This window comes from Rana temporaria, chromosome 9 (assembly GCF_905171775.1).
Source record: "Rana temporaria chromosome 9, aRanTem1.1, whole genome shotgun sequence".
NCBI lineage: Eukaryota > Metazoa > Chordata > Amphibia > Anura > Ranidae > Rana > Rana temporaria.
This window is the reverse complement of record NC_053497.1, coordinates 143,432,530-143,452,739: the sequence shown is the minus strand read 5'-3', so window position 1 is coordinate 143,452,739 and position 20,210 is coordinate 143,432,530. Positions and strand designations below refer to the sequence as shown.

Sequence of the window (20,210 nt, the reverse complement as noted above, 5' to 3'; positions counted from 1 at the left end):
GTCCGGCTGAAACCAGATCGGTCGACCACAAGGAGAAGCATAGCCTGATCGCCTAAAATAGTAGGACAATGAACAGTAGACAGCACCTGGTATTCCCAGGCGGTCTCCCACCAGGCACTAGCCAGGCCCGACCCTGGGTAGCTACCGAGACCAGACACATTCAAGGAGGTGTGGTCATAGGTCCACGCAAGTGCAGCGACTCAGGGCCGACTGGACCCCCCAGTTTTGTGAACCTCCAGGTTCACAACCCGTGAGCTGGAATCCATCGTAAACACCGACCACTGGAAGGAAGGAACAACTTCCCGGACCGAAGAGTCGGGAATCTCTGTCACCAACTCAGAGAGACTGACTAGGTGGCGCACAGGAATCTAATGATTTCAGAGACAAGAGATTTTTACCACCTGGACAGTAGTTCCCCTGGAAAACCAGGGTGTGGAACTGGACATACAGTACCACCTTGAAGGAGGCTACCCACTGACCCCGAACCAGCAGGCGCCCGGAGAGAAGACCGATTGCGTGATGCCAATACCTTCACCGCAGACTGAAGAGTCTGCAATTTCTCCAGGGGAAGAAGGACCTTTGCCACTGAGGAGTCTGGATCAACACTAGATATTCCAACACTAGATATTCCAACGCTGAGTCGGAACCTAGCATGCCCATGATTTGAACCCTGGGTCGCACACATGGAGGGCAGGCTTGCTGCCACTGAGCTACACTTTCTGGCCTAAACGTTTAACATCCACCCGAATCTTCGGAGGGTCTGAATGGGAATAACCCATCCACTAAGTCGGAGACAGAAGCTGCTCTCAGAAGAAAGTCATCCAAGTAGCCAATGAGGCAAAGCCTCGCTGTCCCAACAAAATTCAAAAAAGGGCGAGCTCCTAGCTGAAAACCCATGGTGCTGACGCCAGATCAAAAGGGAGGGCCACAGGCTGACAGAGACCCTTCTCTCATCACGAAGCACAGAAAAAAACACTGTGACATGTGCAAAACGGGACATGCATGTATGCGTCCCTGATGTCCGAGGACGTCAGCACATCCCCCGGATGAAGCGCAGCTACCACCGAACAAATGGATTCCATGCGGAACTACCCGACGTTCACAAAGGTATTTAGGGCCTGAGGCCCATAGAAAACCCCAAAACTCTCGTCCTGCAGGAAAGGTAAAATTACCTCGCAGGTTAGCAAATCCCACACTGCCCAAGGCAGACCGACGGGCCGGGAGAGGAAGACACAAGGACAGAACTTTGTTCTGTGGATAGGAGGAAACCCTATCTAGTACTCTGAAGAGACCACCTCGCAGACCCACTAGTCGGAGAGCAGGGAGGTTTCACCGAATTGTGAACCTGCAAGCCGCCCCTCCCACCTAGAGACAGGGAGGGAAGGCTATATACATTGGCAGGATTTGGGTGCCGGCGTGATCGGCTTATGCACCCAGGGACAGATTAGTCCCCCAGCTGGGCCTTTGACGACCTGGGAGGGTTGCCCCTAAATAATACACACACATAGTGTGTATGTATATTATGTAGGTGTATGCACACATGTCTTTGGAGGAAACCGGAGTACCCGGAGGAAACCCACGCAGACACAGGGAGCGACAATGCAAGCTCCAGGCAGATTGGCGTCAGTGTGCGGATTCGAACCAATGACTCTTTTGCTGCCAAGTAATGGAGTTAAGCACTACACCACCGTGTGCATAAAACCATTCTGAAACAGACACCCTGGATAACAAGGGCGCAGCATTCAATGAAGCATCACAGACCTATATGAGGCCCTGGACCAGCTGGTCCGCTAGGCTAATAACCTCAGGAGAGAGTCGGTGCTCCTCCACTGTCTGGTGCAAAATGCTCACTCTGTGAGTTGTATACAGCACTAGGGGTCAGGACTACTCCAGGATGGCCGCCGAGCGTTCAGAACGCGGCCACAGGAAAATGGCCGGCACAATGTAAACTGCGCCATAGCGCGGCTACGACAAAATGGGCGCCAATGGGAGTTTTCAATGTAATTGAAAAACCTCCCAAAAAATGGCGCCAGCGTCGACTGAGACCCCAGTGTAGTGGCCACAATAGGCCCGCAAGCCAGACCCCAGCATGGTTAACATGGAACGGGTCAGTACTTCGGATCTTCTATCAGTCAGATCCATACAAGCGGGGGTTCCCGCCCGGCGGTGAGGGACTACAAAAGCCCTCAGCGGCTTTTCTCATTCCGCATCTCAGAAATTATCAAAGAAGGGCACAGAAGGAAAAAACCTATACAGCGGTCTGATTTGTGTGATCCAAAAAAGACCGAGCCCTCGGCGGAAACCCAGCTGCACTATGCAGCTTAGGAGAGTCCCTTGCAGCAGTAAAAAGCGCACCCATAAATGCCTTATTCTGCCTTTTTTTTTTTTTTTTTAACTAGGTACCTGGTCCATGGCTCCATAACAGAGCATTCCCCAGGGGATAACGGGGGAAGGGGGCACTCTTTTACCGCCCGCAGTCCACCCCCACCCTGGCACAAATTGTGTCCAGGACTAACAATAAAAACTCTGTGGGAATCCCAGGTGCTAACACCTGCTGCCACCACCAGCATGTGGGGAAGGACCCAGATACTGACTCCAATATTTACATATTGTGTATTATAATATGCACACCTGTCCATACAAATAGACAAAAGTTCCTAGAGCCCTATTGAGGGCCTCTCACCCACTTGCTGCGCTGACCAGGGGTAACCAGGGGACTCCCTCAGGAGGAGACTGCCCAGCGCTGCCTGTGAGGAAAAGAACCGTGAGGTAACTTTTGCAGGGACCTGTGTTTAAACAGGAAAAGCCTCATAGGGCTGTTTTATTGAAGGATAAGACACAGATACAGCATAAAAAGCAAAACCGTTACAGGTGTCACCAATCAGTCAGCCTCTGCTGAAGTATAATCATAAACATCTGTGCTCATCGCAGGGCTTTTTACCTCATAGGAAAGCCCAATACAAAAAAGAAAAAACACAGGCCAGATAACACAGTCCCCTCAGGAAGGCCCCCTCCCCCCTGACAGTGGCAATGTTAGCAATGCAGCAAGGGAAAGGAGCAGGGAAGGGAGAAGGGACCCCCGAACCCCAGGAATGCCCAGCCGTACCAACCCACCGAAGCAGGAGGGACTGTACTTACCCGTCCAAGCGAGGACTCGCTGACGCATTCCTGACAGAACTACAACCGAAATGGAGGTAGCTGTCGGCCCGGTCCACTGTGAGTGAGACAACACCACAGCCCAGTCATATGTGGACCTCGGAGCAAAGCTCACCGGCCCCCCCAGGAGTCATGGGGTATGGCGTGGCAGACCAAGCCTCTTTGCAAAGGTGTGCTCACGCTTGCTGGTCGGACTGAGTAGACTACAAGGATCTATATTATCCAGCCTGTCTCTCAGCCGACAGTTGAAAGAAGATTCTTCAAGAAAAAGTAAAGTAAAATAAAAATAAAATTTCTCCTCAGGGCGCTGGGCCCAAAAGGGAGCCATACGTCCTTCTCCTTTGCTAGGCAGAACGAAACTGAGGCTGCATGCTGCAGTGAGGAGGGTTATGTCTGGAGGGACTGCCCCCTGGGCGGGGCTGTTCAACTCTGTTAATGTAACATGTATTTAACATGTTTCTGCCTAGTCCTCTCCTGTAAACAGGGAACATAACCCACTTGTCAAGATTTAAGGAGCTGTGTCCGTCCATGGACGATAAGAGAAAATCTATTTTTAAGCTGTTTGGATAGCATAGGTAAGGGTTATCACCCCTGTAACATTTGTTTTGCTGTCTGTGCCCCTTTTTAGAAGATTTCACCTCACTTTCTGTCTCAATGGATTTTGAAAATTGGGTTATTAGGAAAACAAGGATTGGCGATAAAGCATCAGTGGAGACACCGTTTTCCCCATATTAACTCTTACAGGAGAGAATTTCCCTTCCTAGGGGTAGATTTCCTCTCACTTCCTGTTGTCTCCCTCTGTTTGCAAGTAGGGGACCGCCTGTACAAGAACATTATTCTACTTTGTATTCTGTGAAGGTATTGTATAAATGTAAAACTTCGGAATGTGCAAGGTTTATTGTACTGTTAAAGTTAATAAATGTTATTCTGATTAAAAAATAAAAATAAAAGTGTACCTGTACAGTGCCTGCATCTGACTGGATGCAGGCGACGTTAAGGTGGACAATTTTCCTCCCAGCTCTTTAAATTGTTTTTATCCCTTTCGCTGCCAGGTCCGTACGTCGTACGGACCTATTGGCGGGGGGTATTGCACACAATCCAGTGGCTGCAGCCAACGGGATTGTGTGTGAAACTGACAGGCAGCCTCCTGCCTGTCAGGCGACAGCATTCAGGCGGCACCGCTGCCCCCCGATCGCTCGCACACCCCCCGGTACAGGCGCCTCCCGTACACACGCTCCTGCCATGCTTACCGGGCTCCACTTGCTCATCGGCGGGCCCGGGACAGTCATGGTGAGTGCTGGCAGGTAGAGGGGAAGGAGAACAGCGGATACACGTCTGCTCTCCTCCCCTTCTTGCAGTGACCCAGAAAGCCATGTCTCCGACGTCACTTCCGGGTCACGTTCTCGGTGTCCCTGGCTCGTTTTGCAGAGAAAGGGTGTTTTGCAATGCGATCTGCATTGGAAAAAATTCTGTGAAATACAGGGGAGAAATGCAGGGTCTTTTAGACCTAAACTGATGAAGAAATTTGGGGGCATTTATTATAACAAAATGTAAAAGACATTTTTTTTTTCTAAATTGTTGCTCTTTTGTTTACAGCGTAAAAAATAAAAACCGCAGGGGTAATAAAATACCAACAAAATAAAGCTCTATTTGTGGGGAAAGGAAGAATTTTGTTTGGGTCTAGCGTCGCAGGACCACGCTATTGTCAGTTAAAGCGACGCAGTGCCGTATCACAAAAAAATGGCCTGGTCATTGAGCAGTCAAATCTTCCGGGGCTGAAGTGGTTAAAAAAAGCAACAGACAAAAAACGGATGTTAGCGGATGATCCGTTTGTAAACCCCTTTTTTTTTTCCCCTCATTAAAAACACACTGTATATAGCTGGTTGTTAAAGAGGGGGCCGACCTGAGTCATGTAAAAAAATAAAATAAAATATTGCTGGCAAAAACAAAAAACAAACACTAGCGGGGGGAAAAAAAGTCCTCCAAGCCAAAATTGAAGAAAAAAAAAAAATGAGTCCAGCCCCGCCAAAAATCCATACCGTATGGACATCACAGCAGGGGGAAAAAAAATCTGCTTTTTTTCTTCTAACGAGTATCCGATGGCAAGGAAGAAGATGGTACCGGGAAAGATGGCAGCGGGAGAAGAAAGCTCAGAGCTATTAATAAAGGACTTGTCAAAAACCGGCTCTTGTTTTATTAACTTTTCACTGCTAGGATGTACCCAATATCCGTTCACATGGAGGGGTATCTGGGGGGCCCCCTTGTTAAGGGGGGCTTCCAGATGCCGATGAGCCCCCCACCCACAGACCCGACAACCACCGGCCAGGGTAGTCAGGAAGAGGCCCTTGTCCACATAAACATGGGTTGGAGTGCTGGTCATCTGAATTTTAGCAATTCAATTCTAATCCTACCTGTCTCAATCCAAAATAAAAAAAATATATATTTTGCAAGAAAGCCTCTTGATAGTTCCTTATGTTTTTTAGCTGCCCCCCTTCTGAAAATGCTAGTTCTCTGGCTGTTATACATATCTACTGGCTTCAAAAATGTATGCGTCACTGACCAAGAACAAGTATGCTGTCAGAAATGTCATTCTGAAGGAAGAGGTCTGTATCTGCCTGTCTATTGCGGGCCAGTGACTGAAGCATGACAGACAGGCAAACATTTGCCTAATGAGAAATCAGTGATAGCAGATTCCCATGTTTCTGACAGGAAATGTCCCTTTAATTTTTAGAAGCTTTTCTCCTTTCATTGCACACATTCAAATGAAAACGATCTGTTTGTGAAAATAATCAGACAGACAAGCATGTGTTTTAGGGCTCAAGTCCTGCAGGAACGGAGTTCCTGCACTTTTTTTCACAGCAGGAACTCCGTTCCCTTTGCAGGACTAGAGCAGCTGAGCCACCCGAGCCAATCCTTCACTAAGCGGCGATGCCCAGCTCGAGTCACTGTCAGGGGCAGGCGAACCTTAGTAATCCTTTATGTTACTGGCCGCTTCCTGTATATGGATTCTTTGGGTAGTGTGCGGGTATTCCGTCAATGCCGCAATGTCTCCTGGGAGCTTTTGTCATTGTTCCCAGGAGACATTGCGGAGGTCTGCTGCGAGTTATCGCGGGATTTAGAAAGAACCCATATACAGGAAGCGGCCAGTAACAAAGGATTACTAAGGTACAGTGGATCGAAAAAACATGCGGTTTAGTAATTATGCATAGGAGCGTATAATTTTTTTTTTTTGGGTGGGGGAGTGGATCTTGGGTGGGAGTTCCCACACTTTTTTCCCCAGGACTTGACCCCTGATGTGTTTGCTGTGAGCTGATAGGAATTAATGAGATCACAAAAAAAGCTATTGTAAAAACGTATGATAATATATTATTGTATGAGCGGTAAATATCATCTACAGTGTTTAATGTGTTCACTGGCAGCAAGGAGTTAGGGGAGGGAGGCATCTTTATTTAAATTAAAGTGTATCCAAGAAAAGGAACAAAAATGTAATATTTTGTAGCTTACCAGTCCTAAGGTGTGGTGTCTGCATTTGGTTTTTTTTCCAGACTTTTCTTCCTTTATTTTAACCTAGTGATCCTGCCAGTGACACACTTCCTGTCATAGGGTGCCAATGCTCACTTACTATACTGTATCTATAGAGAAGCACCATTATCACGCTAGGACAATAGGACAGGTCTAGAATGTGCTCCCTTCCTCTTTTATACAACATAGGAGAAGGAGGAGGAGAATTTCTGTAATTTAGACATCACAGGGGACAATGTTCCCAGACAAGAATGCAGAACAGTCAGAGAGCACAGGAAGTTATCAGCGCCTAAGATTTCTGGTAAGATTAACTTTTTTTTTTTTTTGCACATATTGAACAGATAAACACTTAATTGTATAATTAACAGGCCAAAAGGGAACAAATAAAAGAAAAGCATGGTTAGGATTTACACATTACAATTATGGATTATTTTTACTCTTGTATTCTGCATAGGGAGGGTGGAGTTAGAGGAGTTCCATCATTCACCTCTGTAGCAACAGATCACTTATCATAGCAAGTGCTAATGCAGGAAGATATACCCAGTAATTGTTTAAACAAATGCAATGGCAGTACATCATGCGGAAAGGAGGTCCAGTCCCATAATTAGACTTATTGATGGATTTTCCATTCATGCATATTTCAGGTTTGTTTTTCCTTTCCACTCTGAACGCAGTCATTGTGCTCTTGTGATAGGTCATCCAAGAAAGACTGGGAACTGAGGTAATAACACATTACAGTCCATATGACCCCAGAGGAAAGACTGCAAAGATTGTTCATTGCAGTTTGTGAAAACAAAGCCATCGCCCATAGCAACAAGATTTTTCATCTTTAATTAAAAGATAAAATCTCATTGGCTGCTATAGCAACATCTCCACATTTGTTTTACATTTTTTATATACTAAGCTCTAAGCCCATGGCTGCTGCAAGCTTCTTTTAAGCACTTGAGTTCCATGCCACTTATAAACTGACTGTGAATGGCAAGTTGTTAAAAATGAGATGACACAAAGTAAATCTTTCATATTGTCACTAATTTTACAATCAATATAAGCACAGCATTAATACAGCAGGAAGTTCAGGGCCCCAAAAAGTACTAAACTTGCCTCGCTAGGTTGTGGAACGGGGTGGAATGGACTGTCAGAACCAAGAATAAAAGAACTCTTTAAAGCCTTTTTTACCATTTTAGGGTCAGAGGTCCCTAGTGGGTACTAGGGGCATCAATTGGTACAGCAAAGAGTTTTGCTATTCCAAAACACATAATAAAAATTGGAAGACCACTTTTAGTAGAGTCACTGCCCACCAAACTGAACAGGTATGTAAGGTCAATAATCATTTTCTTGTAATAAAAGCAGTGGCAGGAATCACAAAGAGCTTCACAAAAAAAACTGTGAAAGACAAAAACAGCCAATTATATGACCCCTTTAGATTTCCTTTAACATTTAGAAACGCGAGGGATGAGTTGATTTGTTGCTGGCACCATAGTCAAAATTCTCACTGCCATTTCCCTTGTCACCAACCAAAAAAAAAAAAAAAAAAAAAACTTACAGAAATAGTTCTCCAGTCACCCTCCAGGAAATTGCGCAGAGGGGTCAAGAAATTGATTGAAGAAGAGTGAATGAAGTCTCTCTCAGCAATTCCTAAACGCTTCTGAGTCTCTCCAACCTTGATGAGCGTTTGTCCTGAGGGTGAAAGAGGAAAGATATCAAATTAGATTGGTGGGATGTGACAGACATGGCTGTACTGCTGTACATAGAATCAGATTAAAAGCCAGCCAAGAGCACAAGGAGAGCACAATGCAATTAAGGTGAGGACATGGTCTGGCCACAGGCTCCAGTTACATCACCATTAGTTTTATCAGCTGGGCAGTGAGAGCCAGGCTCTGAATTGGCAACATGTAGGGTGCAACCTAAAGTAAGTGTCTAGGAAATGTGCGTGTTGCTGTGTATACGATGTGGATTTGTATATTATATACACACACACACACACACACACAATCTCACACGAGCGAGTACACCCCTATCATTTTTGTAAATATTTTATTCTATCTTTTCATGTGACAACACTGAAGAAATTACACTTTGCTACAATGTAAAGTAGTGAGTGTACAGCTTGTATAAAAGTGTGTGTACAGATTTGTGTATGCAGTGGTGTATTTTGGTGTGGTGCTGCCCTAAGTAAGACTAAAATCAGGCACCCCCCTCCACGTAAAACTGTCCAACCCCTTCCTTCTCAAGTGGCTATTCGGGGCCCCTGGTGGCTGTGCAAGGTCCCTTGTTGTTGAGGTGGGGTGCTGAGTGCATACAGGTAAGGTGGCCTGTGTGCGGGTTCGGTAGGATGGCCCGTGGGCAAACCCTGGGGAATGGTGGTGGTCGGGCTCATGCGGGGGCGGGGGACAGGCCTAAAGCTGTGTAAGGGGCACAAAAATTTGTGTCATTGTTATTTATTGATGTGACAGAAGACAGAAGCAGACCGATGCATTCTGCAGTGTTTAGAGATATACTGTCAGCCCAGAATCAGCCAAATGCAGCAAAGTTGATTGGACGGCGCTTCACAGTACAGATGGACAATGATCCACAACACACTGCAAAAGCAACGCAGGAGCTTTTGAAAGAAAAGAAGTAGAAAATTCTGCAACGGCCAAGTCAATCACCTGATCACAACCCAATTAAGCATGCATTTCACTTGCTGAAGGTAAAACTAAAAGGCAGAAATACCCACAAAGAAAAACTGAAGACAGCTGCAGCTAGAGACTAGCAAAGCATCAAAAAAAGGAGAAAACCCTTCTGGTCTCAGGTGTGAATGGGGAGCAGGTGTGTTAAATTTGGTGTCATCACTCTCACTTGCTCTACATAAAGATGGCCTAGGCTATAAGAAGGTTGCCAAGACCCTGAAACTGAGCTGCAACGCGGTGGCCAAGACCATACAGCAGTTGAACAGGGCAGGTTCCACTCAGAACAGACCTCCCCAAGATCAGCCAAAGACGTTGTGTGCATGTGCCAAGTGTTATATCCAGAGGTTGTGTCAGGACTCCCTTCTCAGTGCTCAGCTGTCGGTTAATTGCCAGCACTCATTGTTCCTCAGTGCCTCACCTGGTGATCATTTCCTGCTCATCAGCCAGCCCCTTCTGGTTATTTAAACTGCCTGGTTCATATCTTCCATGCCTTCACCTTAGTCAACATATCTGAAGATTCTCTGCTGTGTACCTGGTAAAGACTTGCCTGGCTACATCCCTTCTGGTTCCCGATTAAGTGTGCTGTCTCCATCTATGCTAATCTCTGGCTTCCAGATTTACTGGCTTGCACTGACTACCTGTTTTGATTACTGAACCCTGGCTATGTTTTGACTGCGTTTACCATTTTTACCACTATATTAAAAGTTGTGATTTTTACTGCATTTTCAGTCTCCATCTGATTCATGGGTCCTCACAGGTTGTCTTTGGGAAATAGACGTACGAGTGCTGTCAGCATTGTTGCAGAGGTTGAAGGGGTGGGGGGGTCAGCCTGTCGGTGCTCAGACCATACGCTGCACGCTGCATCAAATTGGCTTGCATGGCTATCATCCCAGAAGAATGCATCCTCTAAAGGTGATGCACAAGAAAGCCTGCAAACAGTTTGCTGAAGACAAGCAGACTAAGGACATGGATTACTGGAACCATGTCCTGTGGTCTAATGAGACCAAGATAAACTTACCGTATTTATTCGAGCATAACACGCAAAATTTTATACCCAAAAAAAAAAATCAAAGTTTTGGGTGCGCGTTATACACGAGGACTGGGGTGGGATGACAGTGGCGGGACCGAAACCGAGTATTAGCGGGAGTACTCTTACTCCCGCTAATACCGCCGATACTAGAATACTTCCCCCCTCCCCCCGCCGCCACGCGGGGATCATTACAGACAGCTTTCGTTTGAATAGCTGTTTTCCCCGCCGCGCATAGACACTCCCCCTTGGACGGATCTGTCCAATCGCGAGCAAGGGGGAGTGTCTATGCGCGGCAGGGAATACAGCTGTTCAAACGAACGCTGTCTGTAATGTTCCCGCGCCGCGGTGATTAACAGTAGGTGGCTGCATATACAGGGACATGGCTGCACATACAGGGGACATGGCTGGTTATATGGGGGACATGGCTGCACATACAGGGGACATGGCTGGTTATATGGGGGACATGGCTGGACATACAGGGGACATGGCTGGACATACGGGGGACATGGCTGGACATACAATACATACAATAAATGATTTTTGGCAATTACAATGATTTTATACAGATTTTTAATCGAAAATTAGGGGTGCGTGTTATACACGTGTGCGCGTTATACTCGAATAAATACGGGTATTTGGTTCAGATGGTGTCAAGCGTGTGTGGCGGCAACCAGGTGAGGAATACAAAGACAATGGTGTCTTTGCCTACAGTCAAGCGTGGTGGGGGTGACTTGGTCTGGGGCTGCGTGAGTGCTGCCAGCACTGGGGAGCTACAAGTGCCCAAGAGGGTTAAAGCGGAGGTTCACCCAAAAATCCACTTTTTGACATTAGCTGTAGCATACTGCTAACATCTGCAGTATGCTGTTTTTTTTTTTTTTTTTACTTGTACTTATCGTTATATGAGCCCTTGTTTTCCGGCTCCGAGCGGGGAATCCTGCGGGGAATGGGCGTTTCTAAGCGAAGAGGAGTTGATTGACGGCTGCTAAGGCGTGTCTTGGCCTCTGTTTAATCTTCAACTGCCATGATGCTGCACATGTGATCAGTTATGACACCAGCCATTGGATGGTTTGACAGTTTGGTTGAGAGCACAATCAATGTGACAGTTAGCTTTCCCGGCATGCCAGGAATGTAACTGCTTTTTCAAACTGTTAAATTGATGGGTTTACTTCCGCTTTAAGGATGCTGGAAAGTTCATTTTGAGGGTGAACCTCCGCTTTAAGGCGGTGCTGGAAAATAATGGTGGCCACACAAAATATTGACACTTTGGACATTTTCACTTAGGGGTGTACTCACTTTTGTTGCCTGCGGTTTAGACATTAATGGCTGTGTGTTGAGTTATTTTGAGGGGACAGCAAATTTACACTGTTATACAAGCTGTACACTCACTACTTGACATTGTAGCAAAGTGTCATTTCTTCAGGGTTGTCACATGAGAAGATTCAATAAAAAAAAATTTACAAAAATGTGACGGATATGTTTGTAAGATACATTTTTTGTTATATATACACATACATAAAAAATATATAATTTAAGTGACTTTGAACGTGGCATGGTTGTTGGTACCAGACGATTATATACAATAAAGCGCATGTGGTAAATCCTGTAAAGGAAAAAGAGAGCCCTCTGAGCAATAAGTCCTGTAAGCTAGGTGAGCTTGTACCATGAGTGACAGTTTGTTTTACCGGGCAGCCATGCAGGGGGAGCTGAAGCAACACTCCAAGTACATATGATAAAAGAAATAACAAAAAAGAAGCAGGCGCCACTAGGTGAACTGTACAGCTTTTACTCAGTGTTTGAAATAAAAGTACTCACATTAAATTAAGGAATTCAGGCATGTAGTTGTTGTCCTGCGATTCGTCCGGGTCCAACCGATAGATGTGAGTATCCTTGGGTCTCTATCACAGCGCTGGTGTTGTGCTGTGTTTGTAGATGTAATCTTGCTGGGTCCATACGCTTGATTGTAGGGGTTGTAAGTGTACAGATGTGCCGATGGAGACGCCGGAGCGCACGTTGAAGCGCACGCTTGTGGATGCTATGGTTGCGGGGAGAAAGATGACGTCATCGCCTGGGGACAGCAATGTGCGACGCGTTTCCGTGCATGTGCTGTGGTTCGATGGGGAAACGTACACACAGCGCGCACCTTTGTCAAGCAGCTTGACAAAGGTGCGCGCTGTGTGTACGTTTCCCCATCGAACCACAGCACATGCACGGAAACGCGTCGCACATTGCTGTCCCCAGGCGATGACGTCATCTTTCTCCCCGCAACCATAGCATCCACAAGCGTGCGCTTCAACGTGCGCTCCGGCGTCTCCATCGGCACATCTGTACACTTACAACCCCTACAATCAAGCGTATGGACCCAGCAAGATTACATCTACAAACACAGCACAACACCAGCGCTGTGATAGAGACCCAAGGATACTCACATCTATCGGTTGGACCCGGACGAATCGCAGGACAACAACTACATGCCTGAATTCCTTAATTTAATGTGAGTACTTTTATTTCAAACACTGAGTAAAAGCTGTACAGTTCACCTAGTGGCGCCTGCTTCTTTTTTGTTATTTCTTTTATCGTTGGTACCAGACGGGCTGGTCTGAGTAATTCAAAATCTGCTGATCTACTGTTTGAGATGATAGAAAGGCAACAGTAACTCAAATAACCACTCGTTACAACCAAGGTATGCAGAATACCAACTCTGAATGCACAACACATTAAACTATGAAGCAGATGGGCTACAGCAGTAGAAGACCACACCGGGTGCCACTCCTGTCAGCTAAGAACACTAAACTGAGGCTACAATTCGCACAGGCTCACCAAAATTGGACAATAGAAGATTGGCAAAATGTTGCCTGGTCTGAAGAGGTTCGATTTCAGCTGCGATATTCAGAAGGTCGGGTCAGAATTTGACGTAAACATGAAAGCATGGATCCATCCTGCCTTGCATCAATGGTTCAGGCTGGTGGTGTAACGGCGTGGGGGATGTATTCTTGCCACACTTTGGGCCCCATAGTACCAATTGAGCATTGTTTAAATGCCAAGGCCTGCCTGAGTATTGTTGCTGACCATGTCCATCCCTTTATGACTACAGTGTACCCATCTTCTGATGGATTATTAGAGCCAATTGGAGTCTAGAAAATAGGAGAAGCCAGAGCCAGCAGCATCTACTGTATAACTAGAATATCAGTGACCTGTTTACTGATTTGTTAAAGACCCCAGTAGGCTTCCTATGACATAGTAACGCTGCCTAAAAAGCTTGCATTAACTTCAACAGCTTTACATGATTACATCCAACTCTTCTGCTTCATCCTATTCTACATTTCATACCACTTACCATAAGGGGAGCTTGGTCCAAAGTCATTGGCAGCCTCTGTCATGTACTGGCCCAGCAATTCCCCATTGGTCCCTCGAGAAGGGATTTTTCTGTCCAACTTCTCATACAAGAACTCTTCAACCCGTGCACCTACAATACAGGGTATATAACAAGTTAGCACAGAAATTAATCTCAAGCTTTCATCGAAATACAGATGACCATAAAACAGATACACTAGAATGCTAGTGCTTGCCTTTGGATTCCCTAGGGTTCCAGATATGCTGCACATTGTAATGGGAAGTAGATCTTTGAGGACTTTGCAAATGCAGAACTTAAGGCAGGGGTGCCCAACCGCTGGTCCACATGAGGCTCACGGCGCCCTCTAATGTGGCCCGCCACGTCTTGCTCTCAGATGGCGGGTCGGAAAGCCCAGATCGTGGGTTCCAGACCTGCCATCTCCGAGCATCAGCGTGAAGAACGGAGCCGCCGCTACAGGAAGCGGAGCCGATGCTTCCTGTTTAGTGCCGGCTCCTTCACAGGCGGAGTGATACCAAATGCACTCCGCCTGTGACAAGAAGCACTGCTCTGCGTCTATGCCCCTGCAATCTGGGATGGCAGCTGTACCAGTACCAGCCTTGAAGTACCAGTCACCAGTGCCAGCTATGCAGTACCAGCTATGCAGTACTAGTAGCCACCAGCAGTACCAGCCAGCGGTAACCGCCAGCAGTACCAGTACCAGCCAAAAGTACCCACCAAAAGTACCCGCCATCAGTACCAGTACCAACCAGCAGTACCAGTACCCACCAGCAGTAGCAGCCATTGGTATCTGCCAGCAGTACCAGCAGGCAGTACCCAACAGCAGTATCAACCAGCAGTACCAGTACCAGCCCTGGAGGACAGCCAGCAGAAGCCACCAGCCATAACTGCCTGGGGGACAGCAGCGATAACTGAAGGAATCCTGAGAAAGAAGTGAAAATCGAGGTCAGTTGAAGTGCAGGTAAACCGCTGCGCATCAGTGCAGGTAAACCGCTGTGCATCAGAGCGAAAGCAGCCTTAGGCCCCATTCACATGATTGGTCCGATCGGGTCTGCCTGTCTGTTTTTCAGGCGTACCCAATCAGACCCTCCATTCACCTCTATACAGCGGCAGATGTAAACAGACTTGTGTCCTTTTACACCCACCTATCTGCAATCCAATCTGCTTAAAAAAAACAGAAGGGGATCTGTCCCCTTCTGTCTGGGCAGATCAGAGGGCCCTTAGGGTAGAGCAGCCTGCATCCATGTCTGTTCTACATATGCAGAGTGGACACAGACCTGCCATCCACCCGCTACACTCATTGTGGCCCGCGAGCGATTACAAAGTTGCTAAAGTGGCCCTTGCTCCTCAAAAGGTTGGGCACCAAGGAGTTATGGCATACTTGGGAATGCGAAAGGGGATGGGCATCCTTGACACAGATGGTTAGAATTTTAGACGTTTTCTGCTTGTCTACTTACTAGGATTGGGCTGCAAGAGAACCTCTGTCTGGCGCAGTATCTTCTCAGTCCAGTTCTTTGTACTGTCAGCTCTTGTCAATAGGTTCTCAAAGTGAGCATCTAGCTCAGTCCTCTCAGCTTGACCAAACTTCTCCTCTGTAAACTGAAAAAAAGGGAAGAATTATCAAGAGATAGCAAGGTTTTCCACTAACCCCAGTCCCCATGGACTAGTCATTGAGATTGCGGAACCTGTATTGTGAGAAAAAAAAAAAAAGGACGACGACAGCCATTGTTGTTCACTATCTAGGGTAGGGGTGGCAAACTCAATGTCATCATGGGCTGCATCAGCAATAGGATTGCCCTCAAGAGGGCCGGTTGTATCTGCAAGATTAGATGTCCAGCGCATCCCCTCCCCTTACATTAGATGTCAAGATCCACCCCACCCTCAGAAGTTGAGTCCCCCACTCTCCCTTACATCACAGTGCACCCCCCTTTGCTTATGCTGCTGCTGGGAAAAAGCTGGATGCATTGCTTGAAAGCAGAAACTGAGGCTCTGGAGGAGGACTGGAGCTCTCCTGCAGCTGTAGGAGAAGTGCGAGGGCCACATGAAATAGCCTGGAGGGCCGGATTCGGCCCATGGGCCTTGTGTTCAACACCTTTGATCTAGGGAATATAGCCAATTGGCGGTCTCTGACATGGAACCATCATGAGTATTAGAACATGTGGATTCCTGATTTGCATGCTTTTTCTAGGTGTTTCCCTAAGAATGTATTAAAGGCATTGAAATCAGCATGGCAGGTCTACTTTAACCACTTGCGGACCGACATGTAAACCCACTAACAGTCCAGGGCATTTTTCAGCTTTCAGTGCTGTGGTTCTTTGACTGACAAACACTCGGACATGCAAAACTGTACCCAAATGAGTTTGATATTACCAGTTACCACTGGGTTTTCAATTTAACAAGACTGAACATTTTGAAAAAAAATATATAAATAATCTTTAGGCCAAAATGTATTCTGCAATTTTTTATGTAAAAATTACCAAAAAAGTCTACAAACTATATTATATATACACTTAAAGTGGTTTTAAAAGGCATACATTTTTTAACCACATAACGTCCGCCGCACGCCTATTTACGTCCACAGAATGGCACGTACAGGCAGATGGGCGTATATATACACGTCCTTGTCTTCTAGCGGGTGGGGGGTCCGATCGGGACCCCCCGCTGCGTGCGGCGGCGGGAGGCTTACCTCGGGGAGCGATCCGGGACAGAGCTGAAGAATGGGTAGAGCCGTATGTAAACACGGCTTCCCCGTGCTTCACTGTGGCGGCTGCATCGATTGAGTGATCCCTTTTATAGGGAGACTTGATCGATGACGTCAGTCCTACAGCCACACCCACCTACAGTTGTAAACACACACACTAGGTGAACCCTAACTCCTACAGCGCCCCCTGTGGTTAACTCCCAAACTGCAACTGTCATTTTCACAATAAACAATGCAATTTAAATGCATTTTTTGCTGTGAAAATGACAATGGTCCCAAAAATGTGTCAAAATTGTCTGAAGTGTCCGCCATAATGTCGCAGTCACGAAAAAAAAAAATCGCTGATCGCCGCCAATAGTAGTAAAAAAAAAAAAAAAATTAATAAAAATGCAATAAAACTATCCCTTATTTTGTAAACGCTATAGATTTTGCGCAAACCAATCGATAAACACTTATTGCGATTTTTTTTACCAAAAATAGGTAGAAGAATACGTATCGGCCTAAACTGAGGAAAAAAAAATGTATATATGTTTTTGGGGGGTATTTATTATAGCAAAAAAGTAAAAAATATTGAATTTTTTTCAAAATTGTCGCTCTATTTTTGTTTATAGCGCAAAAAATAAAAACCGCATAGGTGATCAAATACCACCAAAAGAAAGCTCTATTTGTGGGGAAAAAAGGACGCCAATTTTGTTTGGGAGCCACGTCGCACGACCGCGCAATTGTCTGTTAAAGCGACACAGTGCCGAATCGCAAAACCTGGCCTGGGCATTTAGCTGCCTAAAGGTCCGGGGCTTAAGTGGTTAAATTAAAATAAACAAACATGTTATACTTGCCTGCACATGCATGGTATTGCAAAGAACGGCCCCAAAAATCCACTTCTGGGGTCTTCCACTGGTGCGCTAGGCTCCTCCTTCAAGCAGCTTGCTATGGAGGCGCACATGCAGGCTTGCTCCTGAGCCAGACACACACACAGCTCCCTTCTCACAGGATTTGATTGACAGCAGCAGGAGACAATGGCTTCTGTCTTTGAATCCTAGGAGGAGAGAGAGTGCAGCGGTGCAGTGCTGGATCAAGATAGGACCCGTGTAAGTATTTGGGGGCACTGAAGTGGAGCTCATCATGGAAGTTTTTTTTTTACCATAATACAGAAAATGCATCAAGGTTAAAAAAAAACAAAAGACAAACAAAAAAACAAAAAAAAACCTTATGCCTTTACAATCACTAAAAATTCCAATCACAATTGTGCGACTTAAAAATCATCAACTTTATGCAACTTTGGATGAGTGCGACTTTGTTACGACATTGACCAATTTGACCGTTTTGTTTGTGTTCTACAAAGTCAGACATGTGCAGGACACAAACATTCATTTAGTGTCGTTTGGTTTCTTTATTTTCTAACGAATTCCAAATTTTCAGTCCAAAAATTGGACAACCAATTCTAATTCTGTCTGAAGAATAGCTGGTTGTTAAGGAGCGAGCCACATCCTTAACAACCATTGACTCATCAGCTGTAAGCGGGTTTCCCCACTGACAGCTGAATGTAAACAAAAAATGCCAGCAATTAAAAATAAATGGAAAAAAGACTTAGTTAGACTTACCGGTGACGGTATTTCTAAGAGCCTTTCAGGACAACCTTGGAGAGAGCGCAGCTCCGCCTCTTCATTAGGAAACACATGCTAATCTTTAAAAGCCCTCCTCTTCCACCATGGCCTCAGTTATTGTGGTCCGACTCTCTGGAAGACACAGCACAGAAAACCACAACACCATGATAGATTTTATAACTTATTACTTTAACATTTAGGGAGGGAAACAGCGGTTGTTCTGAAAGGCTCTTAGAAATACCGTCACCGGTAAGTCTAACTAAGTCTTTCTCCAGTCGCCTTTCAGGACAACCTTGGAGAGGATAAACAAGTAACTTACCCTAGGGTGGGACTACTGCTTGCAGAACCTTTCTGCCAAAGGCTTGGTCTGCGGCAGACAATAGATCCAACCTGTAGTGCCTTAGGAACGTTGAGTAGTTGCTCCAAGTGGCGGCCTTGCAGATCTGCTCAGGTGTAGCGCCGGCTCTTTCGGCCCAGGAGACTGCAGTTGACCTTGTTGAGTGTGCCACAATACCTGAGGGAGGCACGACTCCTTTGGCTTTATAGGCTTCTGAAATAGCAAGTTTAAGCCATCTGGCTAAAGTACTTTTGGATGCTTTTTCCCCCTTGCGGGGACCTGAGAAAGCTACAAAGAGAGCATTTGACTTTCTGAAATCTCTGGTGACTGAAAGAAACTGTAAAAGACACCTTTTCACGTCTAGTGTATGGAACGCTTCTTCTCCAGCATTAGAAGGGTTTAAAGCAAAAGTGGGTAACACTATTTCCTGTGACCGGTGAAATTTTGATGATACTTTCGGAAGAAATGAAGGATCCGTTTGAAGGATCACTCGGTCTGGAAAAATTCTTAGGAAGGGTTCAGTGATGGCCAGAGCTTGGAGCTCACTGATTCGTCTTGCTGACGTAATAGCCACCAAAAAAACTGTTTTGAGGATTAAGTTTTTCAAAGAAATATTTTCCAATGGTTTGAACGGAACTCCCGTCAAACCTTGTAGTACAACCGATAAGTCCCAACTGGGAAAACTTTTGAGGATCACTGGCCTATTTCGAGCTAGTGCCCTAAAAAACCTGGAAATTAAAGGTTCTCTGGACAGAGTTTTTTCTAAGTAAACAGAAAGAGCCGCTACCTGTGTCTTTAAGGTACTGGCTGCAAGTCCTTTTTCCATTCCTTCATGGAGAAATTCTAGCACTGAGACCACACTCTTAGTTTGAAAGGTCTTGGAAGAACACCATGAGTTATACTTCTTCCACACTTTAAGATAAATTGATCTTGTTACCTCCTTCCTACTGGACAGAAGAGTTTTTACAACCTTGTCCGACAAGCCTTTATTTTTCAAAATGTCTTCCTCAGAAACCAAGCGCTTAGATGTAACCTGTCTGTTTCTGGGTGACACACAGATCCCTGTGTTAGAAGGTCCTTCTTGGGAGGCAACTTCCATGGAGGTTTTGCGGCCAGGTTCAGTATGGTTGCGAACCAAGGCCTCTTTGGCCAAAAGGGAGCAATCAGAATTAGGTCTGTTTTCTCTTCTCTGAATTTCCTTAAGACCAAAGGAATCAAGGGAAAGGGGGGAAAGGCGTAGCACAGATGGTAATCCCAGGGATGGGCTAGAGCATCTATGCCTATCGCCTGGTCTTCTCTGTGGAGAGAAAAGAAGTCTTGAACTTTCGTGTTTTGCTGACTGGCAAAAAGGTCTACTTGAGGATGTCCCCATTCCTTGGAGATCATGTTGAAAATCTCCTGACTTAGACTCCATTCTGCTTCTATTACTTTCTTTCTGCTGAGAAGATCTGCCAGCAGGTTTTGGGATCCCTTTAGGTGGATTGCTGACAAAGAGGCCACATTTTTCTCCGCCCAAGTCAGTAACTGATTGGCCAGCTCCATCAATCCCTGGCTCCTGGTCCCGCCTTGTCTGGTCACATAGGCCACTGCTGTAGTGTTGTCCGACAAAATTTGAACATGACAACCCTTCAGCATCTGTTGAAAAGCCAGGAGACCCATAAAAATGGCTTTTAGTTCTCGCCAATTCGATGACCTCCTTGCCTCCACTTTGGTCCATGACCCTTGTGCGGTCTGTCCATCTAGGTGGGCTCCCCATCCCCACGAACTTGCGTCCGTTGTCAGACGTTTGTCCGAGGGAAGGACCCATGAGAGACCTTTTGTGAGATTGGAAGGATCTCTCCA

The 20,210-nt window shown here is 46.0% G+C and overlaps 1 protein-coding gene across 8 annotated transcripts in view; it reads right to left on the bottom strand.

The window, feature by feature from the left end:
- SH3GLB2 (SH3 domain containing GRB2 like, endophilin B2) overlaps positions 1-20,210 on the bottom strand; it is a 149,217-nt gene that overhangs the window by 67,983 nt on the left and 61,024 nt on the right. For all 8 annotated transcript variants that reach the window (XM_040324692.1, XM_040324695.1, XM_040324698.1 and 5 more), the window contains exons 2-4: positions 15,184-15,325; positions 13,712-13,840; positions 8,222-8,355 (exon numbers count right to left, since the gene is read on the bottom strand). In XM_040324692.1, the coding sequence (XP_040180626.1) occupies positions 8,222-8,355; positions 13,712-13,840; positions 15,184-15,325 (405 nt within the window). The remainder of the gene's footprint in view (positions 1-8,221; positions 8,356-13,711; positions 13,841-15,183; positions 15,326-20,210) is intronic.